Below are 21865 nucleotides of genomic sequence, written 5' to 3'. Positions count from 1 at the left end.
GTTTAAAATAATGTGGTTTGTCTTATTAGCCTGCGGTCAGCCAGTTTCTCCAAATCAGAGACTCGCATGAAAATGATCAGGCAAATGTGTTAGGATTGATTTGATAGAGAATGCAACTTAGAAGGCAAATGTGTTAGCATTGATCCAGTTGGCTTTATTTAGAGGAGTATGAGGCTTCTAAGGGAATGGGCTGTTCAATTTAATGGCATCTTTCACAGGTCAATAGTGACGCATTCCTGATTGTTGACGTTCTGTATTTTAACTAACAGGTTTTCAGGAGACCTGATATAAGGGTAAGGCTGTTTGGCTGTCAGCAGATGGGCCTTCTCTTTGTGTGTCTGCTTGTGTTCCTCCCTTCTCGCTGGTTTTTACGAGTACCTTCAATCTGCTCTAAGAGTTCACTAGCCACGCTTTATGTGTTACCATGTGTGTGAGAGCAGGGCGTTAAAATTGTTACCAGTGCGCAATGCTGACTTGTGTGGTGGTGCAGTAATGCTGCCCAAATGATTGTTTTTGCTGGGCCTATAAGGCTGGGCTTACCATGTGTGCAACCATGCTAAAGAACCTAGCTGCCTCCCATAGTGGCTGGTTATACTCCATCCTGCCTAGCTAAAAAGTCTGCTCACGTTTGTGTGTGCATGTTGAATCCCCAAACAGAAGTGTTCATCTTGAAGAGGCATTTAACAAGATCAAGCCCCTCTAGCAGTTTGTAAACTAACAGATGTACCTGTGTCAACTGGTGGGTTATATGCCCCTCATTATTTCACCCCTTTTATTTCAGAGCATTCGTAAAACAAGACCAAGATTGGTAATGTGCATGTGCTTGAACCTTAGTCTCAGACGTTGAAAACTAACCCACTTTCCACTAAATGAAAACAGTGTGGTTCTTGGCAGTAGAATTCAATGACTTCCACTTTAGAATGCATAATCTTTATTGAAGGCAATGAAGTGGTACAAAAGTAATCAGGTTAAGCCGGATTCTTGTTATTCAGTTGGTTCCTCTTCTTTTTACCATGTTTTCCTTTGCTCCTGGGAATCATTTTCTTTCTTCAACTCACAGTGTTAATTATGAATGTTGGGCTTTATCCTTGCATGGACTTGGAAATGCTGGTTTGTTTTGTTGGCTTGCTTGTTAATTTTTCTGTTTTTAAATCATTTACCAAAGAGTGATTCCCTTTTTAATGGTATTTAAAAAAAAATAGACATGTCAAAGCATTGCCTTCTTTGAAAACCAGACTGCTTTGGAGGGTGGTAGTGCCCGCTGTGGACGAAGTTCAGTCTGATGAGGAGACACAAACATGTGTCTAGTAGTCCTGGTGTGGCGCTGTAGGATAAGCACTGGATCGCTAACCACAAGGTCGTTGGTTCAAACCCACCAGCCACTCCTTGGAAACCCTGTACTGGTTCACTATGAGCCGGAACCGACGCGATGTCACTTAACAGCAGCAACAGTAGCTTGTGCACTTGGCTGAAAAAGCACTATCACTCCTCACTGGGTGGTTTGTAAGAACTGCAGTTATTGGAACCAAAGTTTCATGAGATCAAAATACACTTATGCTAAATTGTGATATGGTCTGCCCCAGAGACTGGACACACCTTTACGAAGAGGTGATGATCTTGTTCTCCTCCATGTTTGTATTCTTCATACCACCTATTGAACTAAAAGCCCAATTTTCAAGTTTCAAAACATATGGTTGATTCTATGAAGAAATGAAATTGAAAGCAGTGTGATTTTAAGGAGACTGGAACAAAGTTTTAATAATTTGAATGAGCAAATTTGCCCTTTGTTTGTTTGACGCATATTGATACTATAATTGGTAAATATGACATTGCTTCATGAGTTACAACATTTAATAAAACGAGGTAACATAGCTATAGAAGATTTACGTGCATACCAATAGCCCGCATGTGGCATGTGCATGCACATGTGCGTGCGTATGTGTTTGTATCTTGCACACACATATATAATCTGGAATTTTGTCACTACCAGTGTAACTGACCCCTGGACACTGACTCAGTTCTCTAGTGAATATGAATATATATTGTGTTTCAAATATATATTCATATTTCTATGAGCTGGCTTCATATTTTGGCCTGGATTTGCCCCTGGCCTGGTTTCTGTGGTATGCTGTACTTTCCATGGCCATACTATGTGTCTGCGATTTTGTTTCCTTGCTATGTCCTAGAATATTGCTTAGTTTGAAGAGGATTGTACGTTCTTTGAAATTCATGTTTATTTGCTTTTCATTTCTCTACTCCAATACAAATACAGACTAGATGCTCCATTTTAGGCCAAGGATGCCATAGATGGCCTACAAGTTATTTCCTTAATGCTAAGGGGGAAATGGTGTGAGTTGCAAAACTGTGAAAGGTGTGTCGACTTTTACATGCTTACTGTCTCCTTACCAAAGCAATTCTGTCCTTTCACCTGTCTGTTTGCACGTGTCTCTCTCTCCTCGCTGCCTTTTCTTGTCCGTGCACCTGGTCCTGTGCAGGAGATTCAGGAAGAACACAATGGCTACCCTTCCGAAGCAGAAGCTGAGCAGGTGGCAAGTTCTACGTGTTCATCTCTGTGTAGCTGCAGACCGTGTACTTAGGAGCCATTTCCTACTAGAGTTCTAGACGATCTGCAGTGCTTTCCAAATGCTTTTACCACTACAGTAATGTCCTCATGTTCAAATTTGGTAGATTCCATTCTGACATTATTTGCAAACATTGGTTTATCCAACATTTTATCAACCAGAAACGTGTCCATCTATGCTTCTTGATGTTAAGTCAGTGCAGGATGCTGCTGAAGTGCCTCACCAAGACTTAGGACGGATGCATCTGTTAAGGGTGCTCTTAGATCTGTGCCTAGCACAGTACCTGACCTCCAGTAGGTATTTGTGGAATAAATCCTGATATTTGTGATTTCCCTTTAAAAGAAGGAATCATTTATCAAATACTCCCAACTGTCTCCTCTTTGCTTAGGCCTGCTGAAGGCCCACTGGAGTCTTAAGCAGCAGAACTTTTTGGCAAGCTTAGCAGAAACGGCATATGTGGCACCGATCAAAAAGCAGCTTCGGGGATGTGTGCGCAGGCCCAGGTACTCAGGGCAGTCTTGGCCCATCCGTGCTAAGTCCCACCCTCCGTTGGCCATCCTGAAGCACCTGGAACCCTGTTTGCAGTGCACTGCTTTTGGCCTGCAGTCAGGACACAAACGATCTGCCTGGCAGCTTAGATTCGGGGGGAAAGGAGTGTTGATTGGGGACTTCAGGTGTTAGCACAAGTGACATGGAGAGACTAGGGGACCTCAGTGGGCTGGAGCAGTTGGGGACATGTTGAGGGAGCTGGTGAACCTTTAGCTGGACCTTGAGGGGCTCCAGAACAGTTTGGATGAGGTCATCAGAGGAAATCCTGCACTGACAGTACTCTGAGCAAAGGCAGCAAGAGGAATGGGAATGCTCGTGTGAGCAAATTGAACTAGTGAGCAGATCCCCTTCTCTGAGCATGCTGTGCATGGGTTGGATAAATCAAGATTCAAATCATGTCCTATGCAACATAGTGGTTGCAGAAAATGCTTAATGTATCACAAATGTAAGTCCCATCTCCTAACACAGCTTTATAAAGGGAATCTACTGTACTCACCAAAATAAGCTTTTCTATTCTCTTCTCCTCTTGAGCTCATAGACTGTAGCTAAATGTATATCCTTGACAAAGTGACCCTCTTATGGGGAAATCAGAAGCAGTATTATCTTTTTTGGGGGTGGGGGGGAGCTTGTTTTCTTCTGATTGTTTTCCAACAACTAAAAAGCATATCCTAGACTCATTTATGCCTCACCAACACATTCATGCTCAAAGAATTGTACACATTTTTCAAGCCAAACATGACATGACCATTGCAGAGAATTCTCACAGCAACTCTAATCACTGTTGTCTCCCTTACGCAATGTTTTATTAGAGAGTCCTGGATTGAGGACCTCCCTCCCCTCCACATTCAGTTCATTAAAACAGCTTGTTCTAGTAAAGCGATTTAAAAATAGTCTATACCTTGGTGGGAAGGAATTTATGTCTATTTAATAAATGATAATATTTAGCCACTAAAATAGGCTTAAGCAACGTAACATTTAAAGTCACTTAAAACTCTGATACTGCTCAAATTCGCCTTCTACCTTTATAGGGATGCTGTAAAATGGGGCACTAGTTCAGGGCATTAAATTCAGGAAAGCAGACGTTCAAAGTAAAGCTTTTCTTAAAACTCATGATCTTTTAGTATTTCTAAAACTAGACACTTAAAAATCGAAATACTATGGGATGCTTTTACAGCGTCAGAGGGGTCTTTCCAATTCTCCCCGGTCCCTTTAATGTCTTAGCTCCCTGAATATTTTGGCTGAAAAGTCTCTTAAAAGGCAAGCTGCAACAAACATGCAAGTTGCACAAATTGTCAGGAAGTAAAAGTGTCATCTGTAGTATTTGAAATGTCCCTATTTTGATGAGGAGGCACAGAGGCCCTCAACATAGGATTGATGCACGCATGCACCCCTGACCTACACTGACCATTGCAGCTGCTATTTATAGTTTGATTTGTTCTTTCCCACCACGTACAGTGTTTCTAAATTGACATTTATGTCCCTTTACGAAAACAGACTGAAATGCTCTAGGTTAGGATTCTGAAAGGCTTCGGTTGTATATGTTTTGATGAATCCACAGAGTGGCGCAGCACTCACCGGAGCATTCGCTGTGTCCTTTGGTGGCTAGCAGGGGCTCCAGGGAGGATGCAGTGCCCTTTTGCTTGGGGAGCATTCCTCCTCCAGCGTGCTCTGGTGGATTTGGTATGCATTACTGCACGGAGTCTTCCAGTCCACCAGTCTCACATGTCTCATGTAACGCCACATTTCCCCAGCAGTTTTTACCAAAAGACCACGTGTTTACAGTTGTTGGGGAAATGAACACACTGCACAACACAGATGGGGACTGGCTGTGGTTTTTGATTGCCTTATTTTGTTCATTACCTCTGCTGTCAAAGATGGCAATGAAAAGGTGGTTCTCAGATGGAGGAGCACCTAGTGCTGGTCCTGAGTTCAGGCTCTAGCCCCTAGTGTTGTGGCTTGAGAACACCTTTTCCTCAGCTCCCCTGAGGTAGCCACCACTAAGAGATGAGCTCATGCTACCCAGCTTCGCTCAGAAGACACTAACCACTGGAGCACAGTGTTTATCTGGTCATTAGCTTGCCAGCACCCCAGGCAGTCTTTTCCTAGTATCATTGTAGCCAGAAACCCTCCAAAGCGTTGTGCTGGGGCAGTGTGCAGTCAGCACCAAGTGAATTGGCTTGAGATGTCTGAGGAGCAAACCCCTCCTTGACGTACTGATGGAAGGACTGGTCTGTCAGATACGAGTGCATGCTCTCATGGCCTGGCCTGGAAAACACAGGTCCACACTCCAGACCCGTTGGTGATACACATGCACACACGTACATGCGTGCACACACCCCTACACAGAGGCAGCCGGGCTGCAGTACAAGTTTAGAGCTTTCCCTGGTTATGTTAGTGGCCTGAGACCACTCCCTGGTTACTTTAGTTCAATGTTTTCCCAAACCATTGCCTTAGTGTCAGATCAGCCAATAAGCCAAGTAAACATAGGCTAACTTGTGCTCACATGCTCATGTTTCCTTCGGATGAGCAAGTAAGCACAAGTCATCCCAGGCTTACTCTGCTATCTCCTGGGCTGTGTCACAGCTCCACCTAGCTCAGTGCCTGCATCCAAGGGTGCTTCGAGTGGTGTCGCTCATCAGGTGACCTTCTCTTCAAAGTCTGAGTACAGTCCCTCTCCGTCTTGTCAAGCCGTGTCTGTCTTAGTGCTCTCTAACTGTGAGACATTAACACTTGGCTAGACTATGCAGCATGGTGTCATGTGATGCTGAGCTGGGAAGTTGTCTTTAGCGGGGTAAGGGAGGGGGCAGACATAGTGCACGCTTCTGTGGCCTCATGGCAAGAGCACAGCACACCACGGTCATTCCAGGAACTTAGATGAAGAGGGAGATTCACTCCTACTGTGTTTCATTTTGGCCAGGCTCTAAGAGACGGGAATAAGCTGGCACAGATGGAAGAAGCACCACTTTTTCCAGGAGAATCTATCAAGGCCATTGGTAAGTTGAATGAGTACGTTTTGCTTCTGGTGCTGATGGTTATGTGTCGTGGAGTCAGTTCCGACTCCACTGTAAATCTTTACGGGAGCAGAAAGCCTCATCTTTCTACTGCAGAACAGCTGGTAGTTTTGAACTGCTGACCTTGTGGTTCGCAGCCCGATTCATAACCACTACGCTACCAGAGCGTAGTGGCATTTTTCTGTTGAGCACAGGTGGTGATGCTGTGTTGGTGAGGCCAGTTTGAGTGGTGGAGAAATGACCGGGTCCGTTGAGCCTTATCAGTGTCTTCATGACCCTCAGAGCTAGAAGACTATACAGCTAGTCCCCAGGTTACGAATGTCTAGCTCTTACCTGCCTTTTGAATTGGTGCTGTCAAGACCGATAAAGCAAAACAGGAACAGGCCCGAAGTTGTACAATTGGGTAGGTTCATCAGCGTATCCAGAAGAGGACAAATTACATGTCGAAGCCCTGGAATGGGAGACTTGGAGAGGTTAGTGAGCCTTGAAGTGAGAGGTTGAATGACTGGCAGGCATGTAGGAGGGCCACACACATTCCAAGTGCTGGGGTTGGCCGCCATGTTTGAGCAGGGCAGCGCTGCTTGGGGCTGTACTCAAAATCTGAGGGCAAGAGATTTAGTTACTATGGACCACATACGTTACCCTTCTTCTGTAAGAGGGCGATGACGTTTCTAGCAGGGCTTCAACGCATATTTTTCTCCATTATGGCTATTTTTCTTGTTTACTGTAACTTTCAATATATGGGTCCATGCCAGTGTTGAAAGAAGCAGAACCAGTTAAATTCTGAGACCCAGTTAGGAGCAGGTTTCCTTATACTTTGATTGGACATTAGGTGGCATTACCAACAGAAGAGGTACCTACCTTTTCCTGATGAGGCACTCTCTGTACTGTCAAGCCAGTGATTTGTTGGAATCATTCATTATAAGGAAGATGTATCCATGGAAAATCCATAGCAGAGTTTTATAAGTTTAGAGAACTTGGCAAAGACATTTTAGATTCCAAAACAGCAAGTTCAGTGCAAGAAAAGAGTGTGCATGGCCTTCCTGGAGTCTTAGGAAAAGGGCACGAGGGCCCCCACATCTCTCCACTATGGATTGCCAGCTGTTTCAGCAGGGACTCAGTTGTGCAATGGGCGAATGAATGCCAGGTGTAGCTGGGTACATTTTCATCTCATCAACTGCCAATGTTGAGTTGGATGGTTGGATTTGCTAGGCTGAGTGGTGCCCTTTACCTACATGGCTCCTTCCCAGAGATGTGTACTAGAGTCTGGTCACCTTTGCCAAGAAAATGTGAGAAACTGGACTTCCCTCCAAGAACCTCCTGCTGCAAATCCTAGTCTGCAGCTTTGGACCCTGCTGATCCCACACTTGTTTTTGAAAATGTGTTTTTCCTCAAGAACTTTGATTACTCCTGGCGGTCCTCTCACACTATGCCTTCTCTGGGAAGTCTTCTAACCCTGCCCCCGTGCTGCTTCCTGAATGATCTGTGTATGTGAAGAATGTTTTTGATTTTCATAACAGCAGTTTCTGTCAAGGCTTCGAACCAGTTCAGCCCAGATCAGTAATGACTGAAGAAGCGACATCGGAACTGACCCTAATTTTTACAGTTTTGGTGAACGAGAATGCTAGCCAGAATGGGAAATATTACAGGTCAGAGCCCTATTAGAAACTTAATCTCTGCCTTAGAAAACAGGGCAGAGTATGTGTTGCATAGCAACCAAATCTCTTGACTGGTTGAGTTGAAAATAGTGGTGCCCGGTTCAAAGATGGTGACTGAACATGCCACTTAGATTGTATGTCATCAAGTCAGTTCTGACTCATAGTGACTCCAGAAGACAGAGTGAAACATTGCCCGGTCCTGCACCAGGCTCACAGTCTTCTATGTTAGAGCCCATTGGTACAGTAATTGTGTCAGTCCATCTCATTGAGGGCTGTTGTCTTTTTCTCTGACCCTCTACTAGTCCTTGTACATCGGACCAAGTCTCACCATCCTCCCTTCCTGTACTTCAAGACAGATTTGTTTGTTCTTTGCAAACATCATAATTCAGAGTCATCAATTCTTTGGTCTTTCATATTAGATTGTATCAAATACTATTTTGGTATCAACTGATATAATCATGTGATTTTTGTTCTTTAGTCTGTCAATATGATGATTGATTAATTTTTTAATGTTAACTCAAATTCGTAGTCCCAGGATAAACTGTACTTGACCAGGATATCTTATCTTTGTTACATATTTGTTGTTGTTGGGTGCCATTGAGTTGGTACTGACTCACAGCGACCCTATGCACAACAGAATGAAACACTGCCTGGTCCTGGGCCAACCTCACAATTGTTGTGCCACACTTGAGCCCATTGATGCTGCCACATTGCCAATCCATCTCGCTGGGGGTCTTCCTCTTTTTCTCTGACTCTCCACCTTACCAAACATGATATCCTTCTCCAGCAACTGGTCCCTCCTGACAATATGTCCAAAGTATGAGAGACGAAGTTTGGCCATCCTGGCCTCTAAGGAGCACTCTGGCTGCACTTCTTCCAACACAGATCTGTTGGCACTTTCAATATTCTCCTCCAACACCATAACTCAAAAGCATCAATTCTTCTACGGTCTTCCTTATTCACTGTCCAGCTTTCCCATGCATACGAGGTTATTGAAAATACCATGGCTTGGGTCAGGCACACCTTAGTCCTCAAGCTGACATCTTTCTCTTCAGAACATTTAAAAGGTCTTTTGTGCAGCAGTTTTGCCTAATACAATAAATACGTCGTTTGATCTCTTGACGGCTGCTTCCGTGAGTGTTGATAGTTGGTCCAAGAAGAGTGAAGTCCTTGACAACTTCAGTCTTTTCTCTGTTGATAAAAATGTTGTTTATTGGTCCAGTGGTGAGGATTTTTGTTTTCTTGACATTGAGATGTAATCCATACCAAAGGCTGTGCTCTTTGATATTCATCAGTAAATATTTTAAGTCCTCTTCACTTTCAGCAAGCAACCCTGATGCCACGTTTTTCTTCATAAAACCCAGCTTCTCGGATTATTTGCTCAGTGAATAAGGATGGTGAAAGAATACAACCTTTCTTAATTTCTTAAACCACTCAGTGTTCCCATGTTCTATTCAAACAACTGCCTCTTGGTCCATGTACAGATTCCTCATGAGCACAATTAAGTGTTCAGGAATACTCATACTTTGCAATGTTGTCCATAGCTTGTCATGATTCACACAATAATATTATTGGATTTTATTTCCAAATTTTGGTTTAGAAATTTTGCATGAATATTTATGAGGGATAGTAGCCTGTACTTTGTTTTCTTGTCTTTGCCAGGCTTTAGTATTCGAGTTGAGAAACTATTCTCTCCCCTCAGTTTTTGGTGAGCGATTGTTTCTTCCTTAAATATTTGTTGGAGTTCACCAGTGATACCATCTAGCTCTGTGAGAAAATTTTAACTATAAATTTAATTTCTTTAATAGTGATAGGACTATCCAGGTCATCTTTTTCTTCTGGAATAAGTGCTGGTAGTTTCTATCTTTTTAGGACTTTTTCTGGTTAAGTTGTTTAATTTTTTGGCACAAAGTTATTTATGATGTTCCCTTATTATCTTTTTAATATCGGTGGGATTTCTAGTGATAGCTCCTTTTTCATATCTGATGTTGGCAATGTGTCTTCTCTCTGTTTTCTAACCAGTTGAGAATTTTCTATTTTATTCATCTTCTCAAAGACTCCATTTCAGGTGGCATTGTTTTCACTTTTATGTTTCCTCTTTCACTGATTTCCCATCCTGGACTTTATTATTTCCTTTCTTCTGCTTATATGGGTTTAAGTCACGAAGAATTCATTTGTGAGTTTCTTAAAGTGGAATTGGCAGTCATTCATTACCTTGGTTATTTCGACTGTATTGACATTTAGATTCCTCCACATGTGTTGTCATTTCATTCAGTTCAAAATGCTTTTGAATTCCACTTTTGATGAACTCTTTGACCTTTGAGTTATTTAGAAGTATATTGTTTGATTTCCACAGATTTGTGAATTCCCCAAATTTCCTCCTGTTATGATTTCTAATTTCCTTCTGTTGTGATCAGAAAACATAACTTTTATGAGGTGGGTTCTGCTGTTCTTGTGTGACGTGGTCTCTAAATGTCAGTTAGGTCACGTTGGTTGATAATGGTGGTCAAGCCTTCTATATTCTGTATTCTTACTATTTTCTGGGTGCCTGTTATATCAGCTTTTGAGAGAAGGATGTTGAAATCTCCAGCCGTAATTGTGGCTATGTCTGTTTCTTCTTGCAGTTCTATCTGCTTTTGCTTCTTTTCTTTTAATACTCTTATTATTGGGTACATACAATTTTAGAATTATTAGGTCCTTCTCATAAATTACCTCCTTTAGTAGAAGGCTATTCATCTATGCATTTACTTATTAATTCATGGTCTATGAATTACCTCCTTTGACTGTCAAGCTATTTGTATCTTTATATTTAAAGAGGATTTCTTGTAGGCAACATACTGATCATTGCTGCCTTTAATTAGACTTCGTGTCATGTACATTGCATGCAATTATTGATACGATTAGATTTAAATCCACAATTTTGATAGTGGTGTCCTGGTATGGTACTGTAGGAAAAGCAGTGGGCTGCTAACTGCAAGGATAGTGATTGAAACCCACCAGCCACTCCTTGGAAACCCTATACAGGGTCGCTTCAAATCGGAACTGACTCGACGGCGCTTAACACCATTTTGATATTTGTTTTCCCTTTGTCCTGTCTGTTCTGTGTTTCTTAATCCCTTTTTTGTCTTCTTTTGGACAAATGAGTATTTGTAGATATTCTACTGCATCTGCGTTTGCATATTAGCTATAACTCTTGGTTATTTTCTTGACTGCTTTACATCTTGAAGCTAGCGCAGCCTGCTTTAGCACCATCTCCTCCCTGCACCCTTGGTTCCACTACACGTAACTCTGACAATTCACAGATGCTGCCCTCTCCTAAGGAGCTCTGGTAGTGTAGTGGGTTATGAATCAGGCTGCTAGCTGCATGGTCAGCAGTTTAAATCTACCAGCCAATCTGAGGGAGAAACATGAGGCTTTTTGCTCCCATAAAGATTCACAGCCTCAGAAACCATATGCAGGGTCGCTATGGATCAGAACCGACTCTACAGCACACCACCACTACCATCTTCCTTTCGTACCTCTCCCCCACCTACCCCTCCCAGCTGAGGCAAGTTGATCCTTTTCCGAGGCTTCATCCCATTCTGTCCCCATTAACATAGCATTTGACAGGTGATTGTCCTTGTAGTGTCTGGCAAAGCTCACTGGCTGCTCGTGAACAGAAACTGTATCTGACTCATTGCATTATGTCCAGGGCCTGGTAATAGAAGGTACTGAGTACATACTGAGTTACAGAAAAGTTCACTGAAATTGTTAGGAAAATTAGCTGAGTGGCAGTGAGCCCCTCCAATTGCCCCACTTGGACTCATCTGTAGCACTGTATGTTCCCAGAAGGGACTGACTCCTGGGGGAAGATTGTGCTGATGTAGTGTCTTGGTGATAGATGTGAGCTTCTTATAAAATGTATGTTCTTGTTGTTAAGTGTTGTTAAGTTGGTTCCGACCCATAGTGACCCTGTGTAGAGTTTCCAAGGGCTGGCTGGTGAGCTTGAACTGCCGACCTTGTGGTTCAAACCATTTTTGCAGACCAACGCATTAACCCACAGCGCCGCACCAGGACTCTTATAAAACTTATAGGAATCAGATGTGTTGAGCGTTTGATTGATACTAACAAAAATAGAAATTGATATGGAGGCTGATGAGGAATTTGAACGAAAAAGGTCTTTTTCTACCTCATTGCTGTTCTAGTTTCTGTCACCTGTCTGGTGTTCTTCAAAGGCCCGCTGTTTCGCTTTAGTTAGTTTTCAGCAGCAGTACTGTATGAAAAGGTAGCCCAGAGTCATCTGAGTTTAATTAATGTATTTTTAAAGGATTCATTTGCCACCCTGGGAAAATATTTACCACCTGTGAATCAAAGAGCAAACTTCTGCTTATTGTGAGACCTCTTACTTAAAACCTCACTAAGTCACAAATCAGAATAAGTTTTTAGAATTTTATTAGAAGGCTATTCATCTATGCATTTATTTCAAGTAACAATTGACAAAAGTCCCCTAAACTTACTTTCTAGAAAGCTGGAATCACAAATACATATTTTGAAACTCATGTTTGTTTTCTTGCAGTTAAAGATGTCATGTACATCTGCCCATTTCTGGGAGCAGTGAGCGGCACCCTGACTGTCACTGACTTCAAGATGTACTTCAAAAGCGTAGAGAGGGTGAGTGCTGAAAATTGTGTCTGTTTGAACAGTAGAATGAAGAACATAAAAGGGCCATGAAGACCCCGTCTCCTGCAGATGACAAAAGGGTGAGGGGGAAAAAAACAGGCAGGGGTACGAAAGTATCACTTGAACTGGGAGGGAGATTTTAATTGTAGTCTTGATATAGACTTCGTAAAGCATGCTGTCCCTCCGACTTCAGCCTCTAACCTGGGACTAAAGCAAAAGCCAAGTAAACTCCGCTGACTGGCATTGATGGGCATTCTTCCTCATTTTCAAACCTAGGACCCACATTTCATCCTTGATGTTCCACTTGGTGTCATCAGCCGAGTGGAGAAGATTGGAGCCCAGAGCCATGGAGACAGTTCTTGTGGGATAGAGATTGTGTGCAAGGTATAATGCAAATGGAGACCGAAAGGGGCAGGACACTCGCAACTTCTCCGGCCTCGTTCTTCGGTAGACAGTAAGAGTAACTGGAACTACTAGGGACTCAGATGTTTTCCAAACAGAGACACCTCCCAGTCTTATCACACTTAATCGTTATGGAAGTTTTTCCTTTCCCACTGAAGTGTTGCCAGTGAATGTGGGTCTGTAGCCGCAGTGCTCACGCTGAGGGTCAGCAGTGAACTGTACATGCTGTTTCAAAACCATGGTGATGCTGGCATCTTCACTTTGAACCCCACTTCTATGTAGTTTTGTGCCCTGCCTCTAGTGACTTACATAGAAAGTATGAGTGGTAGCTATAATGCCAAATATTCTTTTAAGAAACCTTCTTCCCTAAGACATTTTATTCCCAATGACTTCACCTTTATTAAAGTTGCATGCGAAATAAAGTCCCCAGGAAAGAAAGCCTGTCTCCAGAATTGTCGGAGACCCTTCTAGATTTCAGGTTGGGATTCCAGCCCCTGGTTGATGGCCATCTTGGGGTTTTCCCTTCTTTCACTTTTAGAAAAAAAATCACAACAGTAATGTCCCCTTATTGCTATGACTTTCATTTGCTGTGGCCATGTTTCTTTTCCAATTCCCTGGAGTTCTAAAGCAGAAATAGCTTTTGCCTGTCACTAGCAGGGCATAGGCTTCACAAGGTTGGGAGACACTGCTCTAAACGTTGGCCTGGGACGGGAGCACACCATCAGAGAGCGCTGACTGCATTCTTATTTCAGCTGATGATTCTTCTGCCACGTGTCCCCTTTGTTTCAATTTCCTCCCTTAATTTTTCCTTTTTATCTTGTTAGAGGTGTTTTTATTAATGTCCTTTTGTTAATTGGGGCAAGATTGAGTATAAAATGAGAAGTAACAAAAAAGTTCTGTATCGATCTGCGGCACGGTGTCTTTGCTAGGTGCTCAAATCCATGTTGAGTAAACAAGCTTTACTAATTGTTTAACAGGATATGAGGAACTTACGACTTGCTTATAAACAGGATGAACAGAGTAAACTGGGGATATTTGAGAACCTCAACAAGCATGCATTTCCTCTTTCCAACGGCCAGGTAAATACATCAAAATAAACTTGTTGGGCATGGATTCATGAGGATGCAGACACTTCATGTTCCATTATTTCTTTTCCTAAAGGGTGCCTTTGTCTCTGCTTTTTCCTCTGTGGAAATAGTTCAAACAGATATTGAACTATTTGAAATTTTCTGTTCTATACAAACAAAAGCTGCCAATTATGACTCAGATTTTATGAATTACAAAGTAAATCTTCATGCATTCAGTTCAGATCTGAATGAAAAGCTTTAGAGCTGAATGTATGATATAAAAGAGAAATGCTAGTTGACATGGATTTTGTGATTTTTTTTTTTTTTTTTTATCCAGATGCTATTTGCATTCAACTATAAAGAAAAGTTTCCAGATAATGGCTGGAAAGTTTACGATCCAGTATCTGAATATAAGAGACAGGTAAGGTATGATGCTTATCAAGTGGAAAAGAGTAGGCCAAGAATCTTGTCTGCTTCTACTAGATGAGCACGTAATGGAGACGCAGCCTTGTGAAAGAAGTTGTACATGGGTCTGACTTAACCTCCTTCCTCTCCTGGGTACCCCCTCTCCCTACCCAAGCATCCAATGATGTCGCCATTTGCTAGTAGAGGGTGAGTGGGATACAAGGACAGGGAACCAAAAATAAGTAGGTTTTAGGGGATGTCGGCCAAGAGTTGATGAGTAAGGATGGGAAGCAGTGGCTTCTATTAGAGGGTAAGCTTGTTGTTGTTGTTGTTAAGTGCCATCGAGTCGGGTCCGACCCATAGCGACCCTGTACAGGGTTTCCAAGGGTGTAAATCTTTACGGGAGTAGAAAGCCTCATCTTTCTCCCGCGGAGCGGCTGGTAGTTTCGAACCGCTGACCTTAAGGTTCACAGCCCGATTCGTAACCATTACGCTACCAGAGCTCCTTAGAGGGTAAGCTTAGAGCATGACAAAATCAGTTTGACCTAGTGTCCCTAGGCCAAGGACCTCGTTAGCATGTCATCAACTCCATGTCATTCCAAGATGACATTTCATCTGTCTCTACCTTAAACTGGGTGTGGTGTTTCCTATTAGCATTTGAGCCATTTGTAAGAAACGCCCATTTTTCTAAAGGGCTTTCCTGGGTATTGCTATCCTTGAAGCACCCCTCTGCACATTCTTATACAGAAAAGCCAACATACTCAGTGTCTAGGATTCCACTTTCAGTGTGCAGTTTCCATGGTTTTTAGCTGGACCTGGAAATCAATATGCTTCATTTGATTTTTAGAAGTGACTGGGAAATAGGCTATGTTGGCTAAGTATGCTTTTCAGCTTCTGCGTAACAATGAACACAGATTATCAGTGGCTTTTAGGTAGAAATAAGGAATGACTGTGGGTCCTGCTTTGTACATTTTGAAAGACTAAAAGGATGTTTTCCTTCCTCTCCCTTCTTTTGTGACACTTCACAGGGTTTGCCCAATGAGAGCTGGAAAATCTCCAAAATAAACAGTAATTATGAGCTCTGTGACACCTACCCTGCCACCATTGTTGTGCCAACTAGTGTAAAAGATGATGATCTCTCAAAAGTGGCTGCCTTTAGAGCAAAAGGCAGAGTCCCTGTAAGTAACAAGCATTGTCACTCAGATTTTTTAAGGGCTTCAGAAAAGTTCATGGCAAATGGAATGAAAAGATCATGGGTTTTTTCCGCAAAGTTTTTGAGGCCCCCTCATAAACAAATATTCAGCATATTAGATGTAACATGGAAAGATGCAAGATAGAGGAAGCTATTGAACAAAGTGAAAAGTAGACAGATCAGCTTAGAAGCATGAACCTACCTTTGATGCTCAGGAAGTGCCTGATGACATAAACAGCCTGTTTGCTGTGGCTTCCCTGCATTTCAGTCCCTACTCCACTAAGTTCAGGCTAACGCAGCATTCTTGCACCTGGCAGAAATCTCTGGCCTCAAAATTTGGAGAGAAGACTAAAGGAGTCACAAGAAAGAGCTAGCACACTGCTTCATTAACAGTCCTCTTCCCTGTTTGAACTAGTAGTTCAGGGGAGTGTGTAGTCTCTCTCAGATGCTGAGTAGCCTGCTGTCACCACATGAGAAGGAGACCATTCCTGAAATACACAGAGAAGCCTGCACAGAGTGAATGTTGTAGAGCCTGGAGTTTGCAGCTGGTATCATCCTGAATCCCTTGGCCACTGGAGGAAAATGGGAGACTTGAGGGCACAGTTGTAGTTGGTCCTCACTCTGCCATGCATGGCATTGTGAAGAATACAGAGGTGTTTCTAAATGAGAAGAGAATTGAAAACCAGTCAGTCAGATAGAAATGGGACTGGATTTCAGTAACAGTTTGACTTCCTTTTTGTTTGACGTTGTAGAGGTCAAAGGGGACTTTTAGAGCTGGTCAGACTGGTTTCAACCTAGACCTGGAGTAAAGAACCCCATGGCCATTACAATGCTGTGACTGGCCCAACCTGCACATCTATGGGGACTATCTGCAGGAGGGGGGGCTGTGTTTGAGAAGGGAACTTGTTTCTACTACTTAATTATTAGAGAGGCCTTGTTGTTTCATGAACTATACTAATACTTGTTGGGTGAAAATACTAGGTGTTGTCATGGATTCATCCAGAAAGTCAAGCAACCATTACCCGCTGCAGCCAGCCACTTGTGGGTCCAAATGATAAGTGTTGTAAAGAAGATGAAAAATACCTGCAAACCATCATGGACGCCAATGCACAGTCACACAAACTTATCATCTTTGATGCCCGGCAGAACAGCGTCGCTGACACCAACAAGGTGCGTGTGTGTTTATGTCCATGCTGTCAGAAAATCAGCATGATGTTTGCCTGGCTATCCATCACTCCCACCCCCACCCTGCAGTGGGAGATGCTCTGAGTAGTCCACAGCTAGTGCTCCTCATTGGTATGAACCAGGCAGACATAGTCAAAGAGACTTTGTTGTCTGGAAACTTACTAAAAGAGTAGGACAAATAGGCACCTGCTCCCTAGAGAATGTACCTGGGAGTCTTGAAGCAGAAGGGCAAGGAGGGTGAGAAGGGGACCCACCTGTGTCCTGATAGGAACGTGGGGGTAGAGACTGAGGTCATTGAGTGTCATAGGGGTTGGTTTGCTATTTTTGCTTACTTTTTAGTGGTGGTAAAATCCACATCAATTTACAACGGCATTTTTACCAGTTTTAAGTCTATAGTTCAGTGACTCTCAGTGCATTTATAGTATCTATGTAGTGACATCACCACGCTGTATTTTCAAAAGTCTTTCAGCCCTCAAACGGCAAGTCAGTGTCCCAGAAGCAATGGCTCTCCACTCCACTCTTTACCAGCCCCTGGTGACCACTAACAGGCTTCCCGTTGTTACGCATTCCATGTTAGTGGACGCATAGGTTGGTCCTTGGATGCTTGACTTATTGTCTTCAGCATAGTGTTCTCAGAGAGACCACATTGTGTTGATCCATTCACCTGCTGTTTATACCTTTTAGTTATTAGGGATGGTGCTGCTGTGAACATTGATGTACACACATGTGTTCGAGGGCCTGCTTTCACTTCTCTTGGGCCTATACCTAGGAGCTGAATTGATGGGTCCCAGGGGTCATTCTGTTTGAGGAGCTGCCTGACTGTTTCCCACTGGCTGTTTGCAGCCCCCTGGAACAGAGATGTTTGGGTAATAGAACTTTCTAGTCGAGTGGATGGCACTAATAGACAGAACCTTCAAACCTGATTTCTCCTTGAGTCAAGGACAATCAAAAATGCTTCAGAGCAGACAGTGGGTGATGGTGGATGTAGGCGGCTTTCCCCCCACCCCCAGTAGCCTAGAAAGAATAAAAAAGTGAGCGCCCAGTTTTGTCCTCTCTGTCTTTGGTTTTGAATAGGCAAAGGGTGGAGGATATGAAAGTGAAAGTGCTTACCCAAACGCTGAGCTCGTGTTCTTGGAAATTCACAACATTCACGTGATGAGAGAGTCCCTCCGGAAACTGAAGGAGATCGCCTACCCGTCCATCGATGAGGCCCGTTGGCTGTCCAGTGTGGATGGGACGCACTGGCTGGAGTATATAAGGGTACGCAGTCCTGTCCTGCCGGGGCTTTCATGGGATCGAGGCTGTGCGTCAGCACCACGGGGCCTAAGTGATCTGTGGAGATTTTTGTGAGGTTGCAGAATGTCAGACTCAGTGACCTCTGAGTGGCTTTTAAAAGAACATTGTGACCCTTTAATGAAGGCCCCTATGTACTCTAAGCTTTGTATAAGCAATGGTAATGCGGCCTGTTGATGTTCAGCTTCTTAAGTTCTGCCCAGATTTAGGTTGTAGTGGATGTGAAGTGTGCAAATGTGCCTTCTTTCCCCAGATGCTTCTTGCTGGGGCAGTCAGGATTGCTGACAAGATAGAATCGGGGAAAACCTCCGTGCTGGTGCACTGCAGCGATGGCTGGGATCGAACGGCCCAGCTCACAGCCCTGGCCATGCTTATGTTGGACAGCTACTACCGGACCATTAAAGGATTTGAGGTTCTCATCGAAAAGGAGTGGATAAGCTTTGGACATAAGTTTGCACTGGTAAGTGGAGCTAGTTAGGTTCCTCCTTGACTGTTCCATCAGATCAGAACATGTCTCCTGTGTAAGTAACATGCACGCATGCTTGCATGGGCACACACACATGTACACACATACACATGCACACGTGCTTCCTGATTTCTGTTATACCTGAACTGCCATAATAGAATCAGAGACCTGCGCATTGTATCTTGCTGACACTTTTCCTTTCTCACTGTCTTTGGTGTAGTTATTACCTTTGAAAATGTTGAGGTGAAATTCATGTAACAGAATTAGCCATTTGAAAGTGACCACTTCAGAGGCATTTAGTGCATTCACAACGTTGTGCAGCCACCACCTCTGATTAGTTCCCCATTAACAGTCACTCCCAGATCCCTTGTCCTGGTCCCTGGTTCTGTGTCTCTGGATTTGCCTCGTCCAGCCAGCCTTGTGCCTGGCTTCTTTCACTCCGCCGAATCATGTTTTCCAGGATCATCCACATTGTAGCAGACATCAGGCCTCCATTCCTATTTATGGGTGAATGACATTCATTGATTGGTGGACGTTTGGGTTGTTTCCACCTTTTGGCTACTGCTGTGAATATCGATTGACACACAAGCTTTTGTTTAAATACCTGTTTTCAATTCTCTTCGGTATACAAGGGGGCTTCAAAATCTTATGGAAAAATGGAATTCATAGATCATGGAATTTTCCCACGGACATTTTGAAACTCCCTTGTGTAGCCGGGAGTGCAAATGCTGAGTCACGGTGGGGCATTCTTTGGCTGTGGTGTGGCCTGTGAGTAGAAATGGCAGTTAAATACTGATCTGCCCACGTAGTTAAGCTGTTTGGGACTCGCCTAAAGGAGACACTGAGTTAGAAAACGCCTGGGAGAAGCAGGCAGCTGGAGCAGGTAAGCACTTTGGGAATGGCTGTGGGGCGCCCGGCGTACTAGCTGTGCCCTGCTCCCCAGAGGCGAGCTCCCAGAAAGGCCTCCCAACTAGATGTGCTCTGAGAGTTCGGGCACATTTCTGCACCTCTGCAGGCCTCAGTGTCTTCTTCTCTGAAATAGGGTATTGTGAGGCTGAAAGGAGTGTACGTGTGCCAAGCGTTGAAGACAGTGTCTGGGTCTATGGTCCACTGCTGACAACGCTTTAGCACTAATCTGCTGTTTACACTTTAGTGTTTTGGTGGCGCTGTAGGATAAGCACCAGAATGCAAATTGCAAGGTGGATGTTCAAGCCCACCAGCTACTCCTCTGAAACCCTACACAAGGTCCCTATGAGTTTGGAAACAACTCAAAGGCACTTCACAACAGCAAAGACAAAACCTCTGTTCAGTATGTCAATTTCAGTTGAAAGATGTCCTTGGGCAGAAAACAACTGTTCACAGATAGGGAGATCCCTCTGAAATGATCAGCTTATGTACAATATATACCGTTAGGCAAGTTCCCAGAAGACACATTTAAAATGATTGGTTATCATTTGCTTAATCGGTAGCAAGTGGCTTGGGCTGGTTTAGTAAGTTTGTATGTCTGCGCTCTTATGTTGTTAAGTGCCATCGAGTCAGTTCCGACTCATAGCGACCCTGTATAGGGTTTCCACAGAGCGGCTGATGAGTTTGAACTGCCGACCTTGTGGTTCAAATCAACCTTGCAGTCCAGTGCTTATCCTACAACACCACACTGGGACTCCAAAAATTCACCATGTTGTTGTTAAGTGCCATCCAGTCATTTCCAACTCATCAGCGACCCTGTATAGCGTTTTCGAGTTTCAGCTGGTGGGTTTGAACTGCTGAACTTGTGGTTCACAGTCCAGGGCTGATGCTACCATACCACCCCAGGAGTCCTGCATTCTACAGGCTAAACAAAAAACCTCCCAACCCCACGGCTATATGTTCGGCGATGACTCACAGCGACCTGATTGGACAGAGGGAAACTGCTTGGGGGTGGGGGTCCAAGACTGGAAACCTTCAGGGGAAGAGGCAGCCTCATCTTTCTCCTGTGAAGCAGCTGGTGGGTTTGAACCACTGACCTTGTGGTTAGCAGCCCAATGTTTAACTCATTCTGCTAACAAGGCTCCCTATTCTCAAGGCCAGCTAGGGCTGTTTTCTGGTTGGAGTTAAAAGAAGTTTGTACCTGGTTATCTCAGCTGTTTCCAATCCTCTCCCTGACTACTGGGCCACATTCCCATCCAGACCCACGGTGCTGGCAAACAGGGCTGCACCCACACCCGCTTTCTTCCCATTGGCGCTTTCTTCGGCTGGGACTTACATGTTCTTCTCAAGCCCCACCTGTGCGCACCACAGCCAAGCGAATATTGCCATAAAGAGTCACAAGCAGTTTCTGGTTTCCCAGAGGGTAGAAAAGTGCTGTTGGACTCCCCTGTAGTCTATGAAAAACTGAGGTATTGTGAGAATGACTAGTATTGTGACCCCTAGACCCGAAGTGAGCCCATGCTCTGGGAAAAATGGTGCCAGCAGAGTTGCTCAATGCAGCGTCACCACAGACCTTCACTTGGAAAGAACGCAGTGTCTGTGAAGGCCCAGAAAATGAGGTCTGTCTGTAGTTCCTTTTCAAAGAATGGTTCGCGCCTACTCAGCTCTGCCAGCTGTCTCAGATCCTTCTTGACCCTTTTGATGCACACTTCCCAACCCTCACTTGCCAGAGGTCAGGGATTCTACCTGCTAAGGAGCTCTAGGCCCGCTGCTAAGTTGAGAATCATGCGCTCTTCCACTCTGGTGATTTGGCGATTTCTTCAGGCAACAGGTGACCATGATTGGGAACCTGCTCTGCCAGGCACCTTGATTGGCTGGGGAGAAAAATCCTGAAGGCATGAGGCCTGGTGGTGCTCCTGGCTCATCATGCTGCTGTTGGTAAGTGCCATTGAGTCAGTTCCAATGCCTAGCAACCCTGCCTGGGGTTTCCGAGGAGCAGCTGGTGGGTTGGAACTGCCAGAAGGCTCTCGCCCCTCAATATTCTAGAACAGCAGACAAGGCGGTCAGCAGGCAGCCCCGGGAGCAGCTCTGTTGATTGGTAGACAAGTCAGGGACACAGAATTAACCCTGAGAAACAGAGGAGCCAGTCACCACCAGATGTGTCAGCAGCAGTTCATGGGACAGTAACTGATGCCCACATGGGGAAGTGTCTGGAAATGATTCTGCTCTCGACTAAACACCAAGTCCCAGGTAGAACTGCAGATGAATGCTCAGACTAGACTTTACATTTGTAAAGAGAGTCGGGCAAGATTTTGGTGTAGCATGAAAGCAGTGGAAGATTAGCACTGCCACTCCTGTTTGCTTTTTATTGCAGTTAGCTTGGTATATTTTTTCCATCCTTTCACTTTTAATCTGTTTCTGTCTCTGTGTATGAGATGCGTCTCTTGCAGACAGCATATTGAGGGATCTTGTTTTCTTATCCATTCTGCC

The 21865-nt window shown here is 44.0% G+C and overlaps 1 protein-coding gene across 1 annotated transcript in view; it reads left to right on the top strand.

Moving 5' to 3' along the window:
• The window catches only part of MTMR1 (myotubularin related protein 1), a 59636-nt gene that overhangs the window by 26679 nt on the left and 11092 nt on the right, over positions 1–21865 (top strand). Inside the window, exons 3-11 of the mRNA XM_006874774.1 lie at positions 6049–6124; positions 12356–12450; positions 12736–12843; positions 13839–13940; positions 14266–14349; positions 15362–15511; positions 16507–16695; positions 17785–17970; positions 18257–18463. Coding sequence (XP_006874836.1) covers positions 6049–6124; positions 12356–12450; positions 12736–12843; positions 13839–13940; positions 14266–14349; positions 15362–15511; positions 16507–16695; positions 17785–17970; positions 18257–18463 — 1197 coding nt within the window. The remainder of the gene's footprint in view (positions 1–6048; positions 6125–12355; positions 12451–12735; positions 12844–13838; positions 13941–14265; positions 14350–15361; positions 15512–16506; positions 16696–17784; positions 17971–18256; positions 18464–21865) is intronic.

This window comes from Chrysochloris asiatica, unplaced genomic scaffold (genome assembly GCF_000296735.1).
Source record: "Chrysochloris asiatica unplaced genomic scaffold, ChrAsi1.0 scaffold00301, whole genome shotgun sequence".
Lineage (NCBI taxonomy): Eukaryota > Metazoa > Chordata > Mammalia > Afrosoricida > Chrysochloridae > Chrysochloris > Chrysochloris asiatica.
This window is presented reverse-complemented; position numbering and strand designations above follow the sequence as displayed.